Source organism: Prorops nasuta, unplaced genomic scaffold, assembly GCF_024137725.1.
Source record: "Prorops nasuta isolate Cenicafe-Biocafe unplaced genomic scaffold, Cenicafe_Pnas_1.2 PNAS00001, whole genome shotgun sequence".
Classification (NCBI taxonomy): domain Eukaryota; kingdom Metazoa; phylum Arthropoda; class Insecta; order Hymenoptera; family Bethylidae; genus Prorops; species Prorops nasuta.
The window spans coordinates 12,654,973-12,668,730 of record NW_027116798.1 but is presented as its reverse complement, the minus strand read 5'-3'; the positions used below and the strand labels follow the sequence as shown (position 1 = coordinate 12,668,730).

At 31.6% G+C, this 13,758-nt stretch overlaps 2 protein-coding genes across 2 annotated transcripts in view; one reads left to right on the top strand and one right to left on the bottom strand.

The window, feature by feature from the left end:
- LOC136779621 (leucine-rich repeat-containing protein let-4) overlaps nucleotides 1-13,758 on the top strand; it is a 1,178,420-nt gene that overhangs the window by 261,472 nt on the left and 903,190 nt on the right. The window lies entirely within an intron of this gene.
- Nucleotides 3,538-5,184, bottom strand: LOC136772318 (piggyBac transposable element-derived protein 4-like). Its single transcript, XM_066725216.1, has one exon. It carries the CDS (start codon nucleotides 5,182-5,184, stop codon nucleotides 3,538-3,540), a length of 1,647 nt encoding a protein of 548 aa, XP_066581313.1.

Here is a 13,758-nt window from a genome sequence, read left to right as displayed (position 1 = left end):
TCATACATTTTAACATACATCTTGGTCTAATCCAATATTGCGGTGTATTACGTAGTCTGGCAAATATAGTATTTAAATTAGTTTCAAGTTGATGCTTGGATAACTTTTCTAAATAACTACCAGCTGTATACTTTTCACGAGGATTTGTGATATTTAATTTATGATAAATACCAGCATTAATATTCCGAATGTTAGAGTCATGTAATAAATGAAATAAGTACTGTATGTTTAAACGAAATCGTGAATGTTTAGACATTAATCTTGATTTAATAAATTCAAAATTTGTAAGACGAACATTTCTGTTTTCGTGTTGTCCATTTATCCCGTATGAATATAAATCTGGAAAGCATTTTAAGTCTAAGTCTTTATAATCGAAATTTAAAGGACAAGCATGAACTTTGAGCATTTGATAAAGTTCAGTAGCTGATTCATTGCTTCTCCCTTCATACAGAGGATAAATTGTATACTGGTCGTAATAAGAATCAGATTGCGACTTTTGTGTTAATAAAGCTTTATTTTCCTTATTTTCATTATTTATCTCTTCAAATATTTCATCGTCTTCTCTCAAATCATTATCTATTTGGAATTCAGTGTCTTATAAATTAGAATGCAATAACAAGCCATCAGAAGACGTAGGTAATACTATTTCTGAATCCAAGGGATTATTTTCTTTCAGCCACAATAAAGCGTTCCATACTTTATTTACATCCACTAAGTTTTCCCACACTACATTTGATTTAGTGGGAACTCCTCTTACTAATATGTACAATTCATGATTTACATTTATTGGTATATGCGAAGGACAGATTTTTTTAATTGTTTCTTCCAGTGGTCAAGGCAGATGGAATGTCCTACCTTTAACTTTAGGAATCATAAACCTATGTGGTATATTTTTAATCATAACAGTTCCCATTCGCAAAACAGTTTGAAATGCTTTAGCTCTTTGAATCAAGATTCGTTCATAATCATTTAAGTTGTCTATTTCTTCTGGTACGTTCCGTGCATCCAAATTGTTCAAGATACACGTACGTGGCATAATATTAAAACGAATTTTACTTTTACAGTATTGACAAATATAAGCAGTATCATTCTCTTTATAATCTAAATGCTGCAACAACCTGCTCCAAAGTTTCGAGCCATACGTTTTGTTGCACATTTTTATTCTCTTTACATTTCTCTCGATACATAACTTTTCGCAAGAAATGCATGGCCATTTTGGTATATCAATAGAACGTTTTGTAAAAGCTTTGAAGGCAAGAAAATATTGAGATTTTATGTCATCTTCATTTAAATTAATTTCTGTAAACTTTTCTTTATGTGCTGCAGCATTTTCTTGAGCTTCCTTCGATATCTCTTGAAGTACATTGACGTCAGTTTCATTCAAAGCTTTCTCCAAATTATTAAGTTTTGCATTTAAAGCTATCAAATCGTATAACAATCTTTTAATGTACCTCACTTCAGGAAAATGAGAAGACAATATTTGTGTTGCTATAAACTTTGATCTACAAAGCTTATAATTTATATAACAACCATGTGAATGGCCGAGTTTGTTATAATTTACTTTATTAGAATAACTGTTTACATCTGTTATAAATTTGTGTAATTTTCTTAAGGTACATTGTAACAAATTTTCATAAAATTCTTTTAAATCATTTATTAAATTGGCATCTTTAATTTTACAAAGAAAATTACAATGCCATGTCTTCTTAGTTTTATTTTTTGATTCCAAAAGAGGCATGATATTAATACATTTACCCTCAGAATTCATTACAATTTTAGTAATATTTCTTTCCAAATCTCTTCTAGTAGTAGGAAAATCTTCCCCTGTGCTCACAGAGAAATCTAAATTTGCTTCAAGAATTTCACTCATTGCATAATAAGAAGTTTCATAGAAATATTGTTGCGAGGAAGCAATATGCTTCGACAATCCACATAAAGAATTTACTTTATTTATAATATCTATAGAAGTACATTGTTTAGACCGAGTTACAGAAACTTCGGCCTTTTGTTTAATTTCTTTTAAATATTTCTTCATGCTCATAATATACGAATTTCGAGTATATAAACACCTTTTTATTATGCGTTCAGCTTCCATTCTACTTTCTGTTAGTGAAGGAATGCCGAGAGTTTTTGTTAAATTTTGTACGTACCTTTCAGCAGTAAACTTTAAGGCTATTATATTGTTTTGTCTATTAATATGATTGTATTTCTTAATAATTTTCTTTGCGGCATAAAGTTTTACTGATTTATTAGTTTGGTAGTATATTTTTTTTCTTTTCAGTATGGTTTCTTTAATTGATTTGTATGAATTTTGTCTCTTTTCTAATACAGCTTCTCTATTAACCCTTTGCGGCACAGTGGCACGGTACGGTGCCACCTTTTTAAAAACAGTTTTTTACAATTTTGATGTAGTTTAAATTCAATTAAACCAATGCTTTTTGTTTTTTTATGATCGTGAGATGTTACACAATTAAAATCTATGCAAAAAAGGTATAAATTTGTTTGTTAATTTATTTGTAATAATCAATAAATTAAAAAAAGATCCTTTTTTTTTTAAAAAAAATCATTATTGAAGAAATGGGTAGCTATATTCGTAAGGAAAAAATGATACAGGGGTTTTCGGGGTCGCTGATTACGAATCTGATGTCAAAATTTAGAAATTCAAAATGGCGGATCCAAGATGGTGGACAAAAATTTCAATTATTACCGTATTTCAAAAAGAATTGGTATACAATAGTTTTCGGGGTCGCTGATTACGAATCTGATGTCAGAATTTAGAAATTCAAAATGGCGGATCCAAGATGGTGGACAAAAATTTAGATTATTACCGTATTTCAAAAAGAATTGGTATACAATAGTTTTCGGGGTCGCTGATTACGAATCTGATGTCAGAATTTAGAAATTCAAAATGGCGGATCCAAGATGGTGGACAAAAATTTAGATTATTACCGTATTTCAAAAAGAATTGGTATACAATAGTTTTCGGGGTCGCTGATTACGAATCTGATGTCAGAATTTAGAAATTCAAAATGGCGGATTCAAGATGGTGGACAAAAATTTAGATTATTACCGTATTTCAAAAAGAATTGGTATACAATAGTTTTCGGGGTCCCTGATTACGAATCTGATGTCAGAATGTAGAAATTCAAAATGGCGGATTCAAGATGGTGGACAAAAATTTAGATTATTTCCGTATTTCAAAAAAAATTGGTATACAACAATTTTCGGGGTCGCTGATTACGAATCTGAACTCAGATATTTGTGAAAAGTGATTTGGAATAATCAGAAATTCAGTATAGTAAAATAAATAAAGAAATCCGCTCTTAGCCTAACCCAGAGATACGAACGAGGACGTGGCGGTTATCATCTCCATTTTTTCCATTTTTTTTTTTTACTTTTTTCAGTATTTTTTTTTATTTTTATAATTTTTATTTTTATAATGTTTTTTATATTTATATAAATATTATTGTTTTTATTTTCAACATCATTTTCAAACAATTTCTCACAACTTTTTCATATTAATTTTTTTGTACTTATTCACGAATGATAGATCAAGAAGCAATTTCTGTCCGATTGTAGACATAAAGGTACATTGCACAAATTACACATCCAATGAGTCCGTGTATTATTTGTTTTTGAACTGCAATGTGTACATCGTCTCTTATTTTCAATATGTATAGGCATATGAGCTGATTGAAAACGCCTTTTTTCAATAGATACTTGTGGTTTTTGAGAACCGATAATTGAAGGCTGTCGCTTCCTTCCTTTTTTAGTTGGAACGGTTCTAGAAACTAATCCATCTACTAAATGTAGTCGAAACTTTTTCAAAGTCACAGACTTATCGGTATTTATTTTTTTATATATGATAAATGAATTTACAACCGCCACATCAATGAAATACCAAAATATTCTGTGCCACCATTTTTTAGATTTTCGATCAATTTTGTATGTGGATATCAAGCGGTCTGCGCTATCAACGAAACCCATGTATTTATTGTAATCAGAGCATATAACAGGACAATCTACTTTTACTAAAGTGCCATCTCTTTGCCTTCGATTTACAGTTGTGACTTCAGATGGATCATGGTAATTTGATAGAAAGTGTACACCTTTTTTATCCATCCACTTTATCCAACTAATACCAGTCTTGGATGTTCGAAAATCATATTGTCCACGTTCCATTTCTTTGTCAGATATTACAGATTTTGGTAGTCCAGCTCGATTAGACCGTACCGTTCCACAAGCGAATATGTTATCTTTCTTTAGTGAAATCAATAAGTCAACAGCAGTAAAAAAATTATCAAAATAGACGTGATGATTCTTGCCAACAAGTTCACGGGTCAGATCCTTGACAACGCGTGCTCCTAACTGTTTTTCACAACTTTCCGTTTTACCGGTATAGACTTGAAATTCACAAACGAAACTAGATTCATCTGCTCGAATCCAACATTTATATCCACGTTTTATCGGCTTAGCTGGTAAATATTGTTTTAGGCTACTACGACCTTTGAATTTTATCATAGACTCATCGATTGACTGATATTTACTTGGTTTCCAATATGTTTTGAAATTTTTTTCAAGACTATTTAGTAATGGCCTCAACTTATATAATTTATCGTAGTTCGGTTTACCTTTCTTAGGTTCTGTCCGATTATCAGAGATATGTAAATTACCTAAAATAAATCCAAAACGAACAACAGGCATCAATGATTGCATAAATGAATCATTCAATTTTGGATCAGATGACCAGTAATCACGATATGAAGGTAGTTTTTTTATTCCCATCATAATATTGATTCCTATAAAAATACGTAATTCATCTTTCGTTATCAATGTCGCATTAGGTTTATTGTTTTGTATATAAATATTTGTTTGTTGAACTATAATATCTAAAATATCTTCTGAAACAAGACATGAAAAAATTTCCAATGGAGATTTTACATTATCAGGGATATTTGGTCCAAAATCAGCTGTGAATGGTCCGCCTGTTCTCTCTTTTCCTTTTTTCGTCCATGTTTCATTGCCAGAATATTCTTGTTCATCTTCATCTAAATCATTCTCACTTTCATCCTCTTCTACATACTCATTTTCTACATCAATCAGATTATACTCATTCTCATCAATATCTGAGTCAGCAAGTCCATCTATAGACTCCCCATCACTAGGAATATCAGTAATTTCCATTTCAAAAGACAGATAATAAGCAATAATTTATTAACTTTAGGATTGAAGGAAGAAGAATAATAACACCACCAAAGGGCTGTGCACATCAAAATATCATCAATGAATTTTAAAAAGTGATACCAAATTTAGATACCCCAAATTATAAATGTATAATAAAAAATGAAAAGTATTTAAACCATCCCGTAACAGTTATATTGAGACACAAAAGATAAAAATAGACATAAAATTTGTATCAACAAGAAATCATAATTATGAAATTCTGAAAACAATACAATGAAAATAATACCCTCGGTAATACGCGGTAACTGAATAATAATAGTATATGATTCAGCATGTGTAATTTACTTGCATAGGTACGTGGAGAAAGCAACTACTTATAATATAGTAATACTAAATCTTCAATCAATAATTCAACATATTGCACTGAGTATTCTTATATACTTATATATCATTTACACAGTACCTATATACTTGGAAATGATTGTTTTGAGAAAAAATGAGGTAAAAACTATTTTCAATCACGAATTATCGAGGATCCATTGGATTAGCTACTCAAAACCCAGAAAAGAATATAAGCCACCCAAAATATCTGTCTCATACGTCCAAGTTCACCGCTACACTTCTGTAGAAATAAAATCGTTATTACAAGCATATGGGCACCACTAAAAATTCGAAATTACTAACTCCGATAGCTACATATCTAAACTTTGGAATGAATTATCGATCTAAAAAATCTCTGTACATTAGTTTTTACTGGAATTTGATATTATTTAAAAATTTTGTCCGTCAAATCTGATCGGCAATTTTGAATTTCTAACATTCTGACATCAGATTCGTAATAAGCGACCCCGAAAACTATTGTATACCAATTCTTTTTGAAATACGGTAATAATCTAAATTTTTGTCCACCATCTTGGATCCGCCATTTTGAATTTCTAAATTCTGACATCAGATTCGTAATCAGCGACCCCGAAAACTATTGTATACCAATTCTTTTTGAAATACGGTAATAATCTAAATTTTTGTCCACCATCTTGGATCCGCCATTTTGAATTTCTAAATTCTGACATCAGATTCGTAATCAGCGACCCCGAAAACTATTGTATACCAATTCTTTTTGAAATACGGTAATAATTGAAATTTTTGTCCACCATCTTGGATCCGCCATTTTGAATTTCTAAATTCTGACATCAGATTCGTAATCAGCGACCCCGAAAACTATTGTATACCAATTTTTACGAGAAACCGATTATGTAAAAAATGTGTGCCGCAAAGGGTTAATATCATATGATAATTTCATTTTTTTATTCTAGCTTCTTTATTTATTTCATGTGATATTTTCTGTTTCTTTAATTTAGCTTCTTTATTCGATTGATACGATAATTTCTGTTGCTTCAATTTAGCTTCTTTATTTGATTCATACGATAATTTCTGTTTTTTTAATTTAGCTTCTTTATTTGATTCATAAAATCTTTTTCGTTTTCCTAATATATCTTTTTTATTTAATTCATAATATACACGTTTTGAAATTGATACATTACTTCGTTCATCATCATAATTAAGTGAATAATTATTATGTTTAAACTGTTTCGGATCTGACAAAATTTCGTATTCACAAATATTTGTCAAAGCGTGTTTCTTAGATGTAAAATTTAAATTTGAAATATTTTTAAATACACTAATTTGTGTATTTTCGGAATTCAAAGTGAAATAATTTGATTCATTCTGTACGTCGATTTCTATACCATTAGTATTTTCATGCATGTTATCTACATTTGCAACTTTCTTGTTTTTATTATTTTGTAAATATTTAATGTTCGCTTCTTGCTCATTTTTATAAATATTACTTGTTTTTTTTTCTCGAAACAGAACTTCATCATTATTAATTACTAAAATACTGTGGTCTGTTTTAATACTTAAATGTATTTTCAAATTACTTTTATTATCACAAACGTTTTTACTAACATTAATATCTTTGTTTTCTTTATCACTTTTTCGCTTTTCTTTTATATAAGTAGAAGCTTTTTTCAACCGATCTAAACGTTGTTCTTCACTTTCCCTTTTTCTTAATTCTCTCTTTCAAGAAGCTGCTTTATGACGATTTTGTAATACGTCAAGAGTAACAATTTTAACTTTTTCATTTTGTTTCGATATAATCGGAAAATGCTCTAAGCGATTTAATTTTAAAATCTGTATTAAATGTTGACGCATTAACTTTTGATCATATAAAACTTCATTTGGTTTAATATTGTATAAAAGAGACGTTGCGAATGCTATAGCAAACACTCCACAATCATTTCCGTTTCTTTGCGATTGCACTACTGGAAATATAACTGATTCATTGTTAATATTATAAAATGGAAACAATTTTTTAAGAAATATCTCATGATGGGCATGCAAACTTTTCCTATTCAATGAATCATAAATATATATTGATTTACCATCATAATAAGAGCAAACCCAATGACCACCTTGATTAGATTTAAAATCATCACAGCTGTGTAATATCTGAATATGTTTTACATTTTTTTGTACACTATCAATATTATCAGGAATCTGAACTAATAGTGTACTTCGAGGATTATAATTAGAGGACGATTTTAGTATATAAAAAAAATGATCTATGTGCTCATCCTCCAACCATTGGCCATTTTTAATGATTTCTTCATTTCTAGCGCAAAGCTTCATGGTGGCTGTTATCAATAATTTGTATATTATACCAGTAAATATACAAAGGTTAAATTGGTGACAATATTTAATATTAGTAAAAAATACGTAATATTATAAATTTTTAATTGGCGCTTTTTAGCCGACCAATTCGTGCTTTTTAGCAAGTATATGGCCGCTTTTCAGCAGGCGTATGGCCGCTTTTCAGCTGGCGTATTAAGAAAGAGAGAGAGAGAGAAAGAGAAAGAAAGAAAACGAAAGAAGGAAAAAGAAAAAAAAATACCTTCCCCAAAATTGTCTGAGGATCTGAAAGAAAGTACAAAAGGATACTTGATTAAAAAAAACAATAAATAACAGAATGATTCGAAATAAAGTTATTGACTTATTTAATTCTAATATTGATTATTTATACAGGGTGTATCAGCAATGATGCTTTTAATTTTAACCATATATCCTTGAGCATAAACTAAGTCTAAAAGTCGTATATTATAAGATCCGGAAAAACATCAATGCTGAAATAAATCAATTTTAAACCGATAAATCAGGGTTTTGATTCAACGGAAAAATTGCTTCACTTTCACTTTTGTTGACAGTTCCCCGTCAAAAACAAAAGAAGTTTGTACTTCTCCGCCGATCCGTATTGTCGTACACGCATATATACATGCACGCAACTACGCCGATTATTAATATTACCTCCTGTTATGGCTGCGGCGTTGAATTTGGGTTTAGTCGCTGCCACCAGTTAATTTTTCATAAAATTAACAAAATTTAATTGTTTAATGCGTGGAGGTCGATCGGTCGAGGCATTCTTGGCATGAAGCCACTGGTTGAACAACAGAAAATTCCTCTCTGCAGTAAAAACACTTGCTTTTGTTTATAGAACCAGAGGGTGTTGGTGCGTGATATTGGAGAATGGTGAATTCCTCTTGTTCTGACGCAGGTAACATATCGTAGCACACATCGCAGATTTCTAGTCCTTCAGGACCCAGGAAGTAAAAGGTACGTACGCAGACAGGTTGGTTATTCATCTAGTCACCTGCTTTTTTGGATTCGAGTAACCAATGATAACAACCTGCCCTTAACTTAAAATTTTACTTTTCGATATGATTAATTTACTTCTGGTAGATGCACATTACCAGAAAACTCATGTGGTTAACCCTTTAATCAGCAAATAGGGTTGATTAAACGAAAATGAAATGGAACATTAGGTTGATCTATATAAATAAAAATAAATAACTTCATTCTTGATTAAATAAATTGTTCTGTCGAGCGTCTGTAATCTTTTAGAGATTAAATAAAACTGATTGATTCGGAGAAGCCATCGAAATTGAGAGTTCTTACTTCGGTTTGTCCGAAGACTCAGGGGTATTAATACTACTGGACTTTCCCACGTCGGTTGAGGATGAGTATGTCATAATGACTTTATGAACGCCTCGCAAATCCACTATCGAAGTGATCTCCGGGAGTTGCTGCGGTCGTTCCGTTTTCAATCGTTCTATGGTCCCCTTTACGTCCACCTTGGGCTGAGGTGGGGGTATCACTTTTAGGATAGGCGGAATTGTCTTTTTAAGCATCTGAATTTTACTCAATGCAGGTATAGGAGTTAATTCAGGAGAACGAGGTTTAGGGGTTGAACTGGAGGTCGAAGGCAAACTGTCTAAGGACTCAGGGGAGAATATTCCAGAGTCGTTGAATGCGTGTCCCAAATTACTAATGGCTGCAGCCCTACCGCTCCGTCTAGTAGGCTTCTTGGTAGAATCGCCAACCTTGGCTATAGCTCGGAGATGCTCGTGACGTGTTTGCTCTGAACAACCAGCCTTACGCAATAGACCTTCAATGGAAACACAACCGTGTAATGCTGTGGCCAGAATATTGTCTTCACATTCCTTATTCTTCTTTCCTCCTCTCTTTCTCTTCCCCAGAACATGGGTCTGTAGAATGTTTTTAAGTCTGAGCTGTTCCTTTCGAATTAATGCCAAAGGAAACCCAGCGTTATAAAATAATTGATAGGTAACAGAGTCCATAGCATATATATATTTATATCGTTTATTTAACAACACTGTAATTTATAAACTAGATAATGATCTAACTCAGTAGGTTCACAAAGTCAGTAATAACAATGAACTTATAAAACAATAGTACTGTTATGTATCAAAATAGCTTAAACTTATGTATCGATAAAAAATATATTATTCGCAGAGAACATATCAAAATATACAATAAACCTTACTATGTCTTTGCGCGATATATATATACAGTTCAATACCCTACTTCAAAATAGCTTAATAAGCATTTAGGAAAAGTGACTTGAATGAGGATATGTCCTTGAGAACCATTCATACATTATGTCGATATTCTATTTCGAATAAAGAACCTGAACATATATAAATATTTTATCTTGAATAAACGACTAGAATATGTAGTTCAAAGAAAATACAAATTTTTATGTCAGATAAAGACTTGAATATATATATATATAGGGATACGTCCCTCTAAAACAATTATGTAACTTAAGAGAATATATTAATGTTTTATTTCAAAAATAATTTGAAAGTATCGAAATTTTATACCACACAAACAATTGAATTATCAAACCATACTTCCTATTTATTCACGTAAATATAGAGTCGACGATTTTTCACGATAACAATAATCGGAAGTTTTTCCATAGAAAATGTCTGTTGAACGTTACTCTATAATTTATGCGAACAAGAGAATTCTAAATGATACGTTACACGTAAATCGTAATAATATTTACAAGGTCCTTTGACAGGTTATTTATTTAACAAAATAAAATCTGTACATGATTAGGAAACCGACATTAGATATCGAGTAATATATTCACGCTGCTTACCATACGTGAACCTAACATGGGGTCCTATCCTAACCTATCTAAGGTCCTAACCCAATACAGAGCTCAGAAGCTACAATGCACGGGCCATACTGCTTCATAGCAAAGTCCCTAAGCTAACCTAACCTCTACCCTACGTCTCTCCTTTTCCTATAGGGAACCGAGCTCAGAAGCTAACAGGTTCCTTTAGGACTGCTCCAGAGCAGTCCGAGAGAACGACTGAGCTCCTCCGGGCCGTGCAGCTCCCTAAATAGGTACTCTAGTTACATTTTCGGCCGCTAGAGGCGCTGTGACTTTAAGGCGGTTTTACAAGACTTGGACAAATTTTCATGAAACCTTAACCATTTGGATTTTTACTGTAGTACGTTACTGTTTTAGCTTTGTTTTATCATGCTTTAAATGTTTTATTAATTAATTATTATAAACAATGAACTTTTGTCCAATAATTTGGACAAGTTTTAGATTTGTCCAGCCTTAAGCCTGGTTAACAAGGATTGGACAAGTTTCTAGGTTTGTCCAGCCTTAAGCCTGGTTCACAAGAATTGGGCAAGTTTCTAGTTTTGTCCAGCCTTAAGCCTGGTTCACAAGAATTGGACAAGTTTCTGGGTTTGTCCAGCTTTAAGCCTGGTTCACAAGAATTGGACAAGTTTTCGGATTTGTCCAGCTTAAGGCGCGTTCACATGAGTCTGGACAAGTTTTATTATTTACATCCCGATTTCGTCGGGAATTGGAAAGGAAGCTTATTTTAAGCTTAGATTACCTCTTTTATAGAGATTTAACAATAATAATAAAGAAAATCTTAAATTTGTCCAGCTTAAGGCGCGTTCGCATGAGTTGGACAAGTTTTACTATTTACATCCCGATTTTGGTCGGGAACTGGAAGGAAACCTTATTTTAAGCTTAGATTACCTCTTTTATAGAGATTCAACAATAATAATAAAGAAAATCTTAAATTTGTCCAGCTTAAGGCGCGTTCGCATGAGTTGGACAAGTTTTACTGTAACACAATAAAATTTTGAGCCATAATTGGATAACAGTCTTCCTTTGGCTTTAACAACCATGAATATGGCCGTTGACTGACCTTCAATTCAAATTTTGTCCATTTTACCTGATTTTTACTTAAAGTTCGTCTAAAAGGCAAAAATTTGCCCCGGAATTTGGTGAGGTCATAACACTCCTAATGTCTTACATTCCTGATCCTGATGCTTGGGAAATTCATTTTCTGCCTATTTTTAAAAGGATCCTCGATAGCACCCATTTAGTTGAAAAGTCTGGGGAATAATACGGCGTTATTCATAGATTAATTTTCAAGTCGTTTTATCTTTTCGGTGATGCGGCATATGAACTGCTCTAAGGTAGTCAAGAAATAAGTATTATATTAAAAAAGCGGTTATAAGAAATTGTATTTTTTTCTGTCTTTAAAAATCTTACTGTTTTATCAGATAGAGCAATTTACTATATCATTGGAAGAGTAAAATAACTCGAAAATAGATTCTCAATTAAGGCCATAGTCTTCTCTAGAAATTTCGATCTAAGTAGAGAACTTAAGGAGTTCCTTTAAGAATAAATAAACCTTTTTTCATTTTATGAGTGGACAAGCCAAAAAATTAAGAATAATTTTTTGTTAATGCTGTAGATTATTATTCATAGTCTTTGCACGCTCTTAGATACGAGAAGATTTCAGAGTTAAGTTAATAAATGCTTATACTTTTTGCTTCACTTTTTTATGATTTGCTTGGTGAATTGTAAAATATTTCTTTTTGATGACCATATCAACTTCTAGTCACTATAAACTAGAATTTGACCAGCAATTGGCTAATTTTACTGACAAGTTCAATTAAGCAGACACTGTGCAAAACTTACTAGGCAAAAAGGCAAAAACTATGGCCATTCTACGGCATAAAGAAAACATTATTTTTAATTTTGTGGCTTGTCCCTTCGTAAAATGAAGAAAAGGCTTATTTATTCTTAAAGGGATCCCTCAAGCTCTCCACTTAGATTGAAATTTCTAGAGAAGACTTTGTCTTTAGTTGAGAATCTATTTTCGAGTCATTTTGCTCTTCCAATGATGTAGCAAACTGCTTCATCTGATAAAACAGTAAGATTCGAACAGAAAAAAAAAATTTCTTATAATAGCTTTTTTAATATAATTCTTATTGCTTGACTACCTTAGATCAGTTCATATGCCTCGTCACTGAAAAGATAAAATGACTTGAAAATTAATCTATGAACAACGCCGTATTATTCACCAGACTATTCAACTAAATGGGTACTACCGACGATCCTTTTAAAAATAGGCAGAAAAAGAATATCATCAGCACCAGGATCAGGAATGTAAAACATTAGGAGGTAATATTAATAATCGGCATAGTTGCGTCGATGTATATACACTGCCGTCCAAAAGTATGAGACCACCTACGAAAATTGTGCAGAAAACAGTACTCTCTTTAAACGCGTGTTGCATGAGAACGAAAAGAGCCATACGAAAAATTAAAAGACAGCTGAAAAGCTTATTAAATTCTACATTTTAGCAGTATAATTTCTTTATGTAAAATTAAATGATTACTAAATAACAAGAAGGAAATATTAGCGCTACATTTCGTTTTAGCAATAGTTTTGTTATCGAAATTCATTTCATTGCACCACTTTAGAATATGGTTGTATATATTTGAAATTTGACCACGCTAAAGCTTAAAATCCCCCCTTTTCTTTAAGACATGAAACATGAAAAACTGAATAGTTTTTCCAGAATTACAGTACAATTTATAAAGCAGTGTCAAATATCCTTCCTGGCTGAAAAACAACTGCCCGCTATTCTTGAGAAATAATTTCAGGAAGGAATAAACTTTGGGTATCAAATAGGGCTCCTATTTATTTTATAAGATTTAATTCAATTAAATCGAAATAAGTCTAGAAATAATTTAAATTTTATTTTTATTAAAAAAGCAACAGTTTTCCTGGTTAATGTTATTGTTTTACAATTTCAATTCTTCTTGTAATTACTTGGATGATGCATCAATGTATTTATTTTCTTTTGTTAGGATTATTACTTCATT

What these genes read in the sequence shown, in the direction of transcription:
- LOC136772318 (XM_066725216.1), bottom strand. Translation starts at nt 5,184, where the DNA reads ATGGAAATTACTGATATTCCTAGTGATGGGGAGTCTATAGATGGACTT.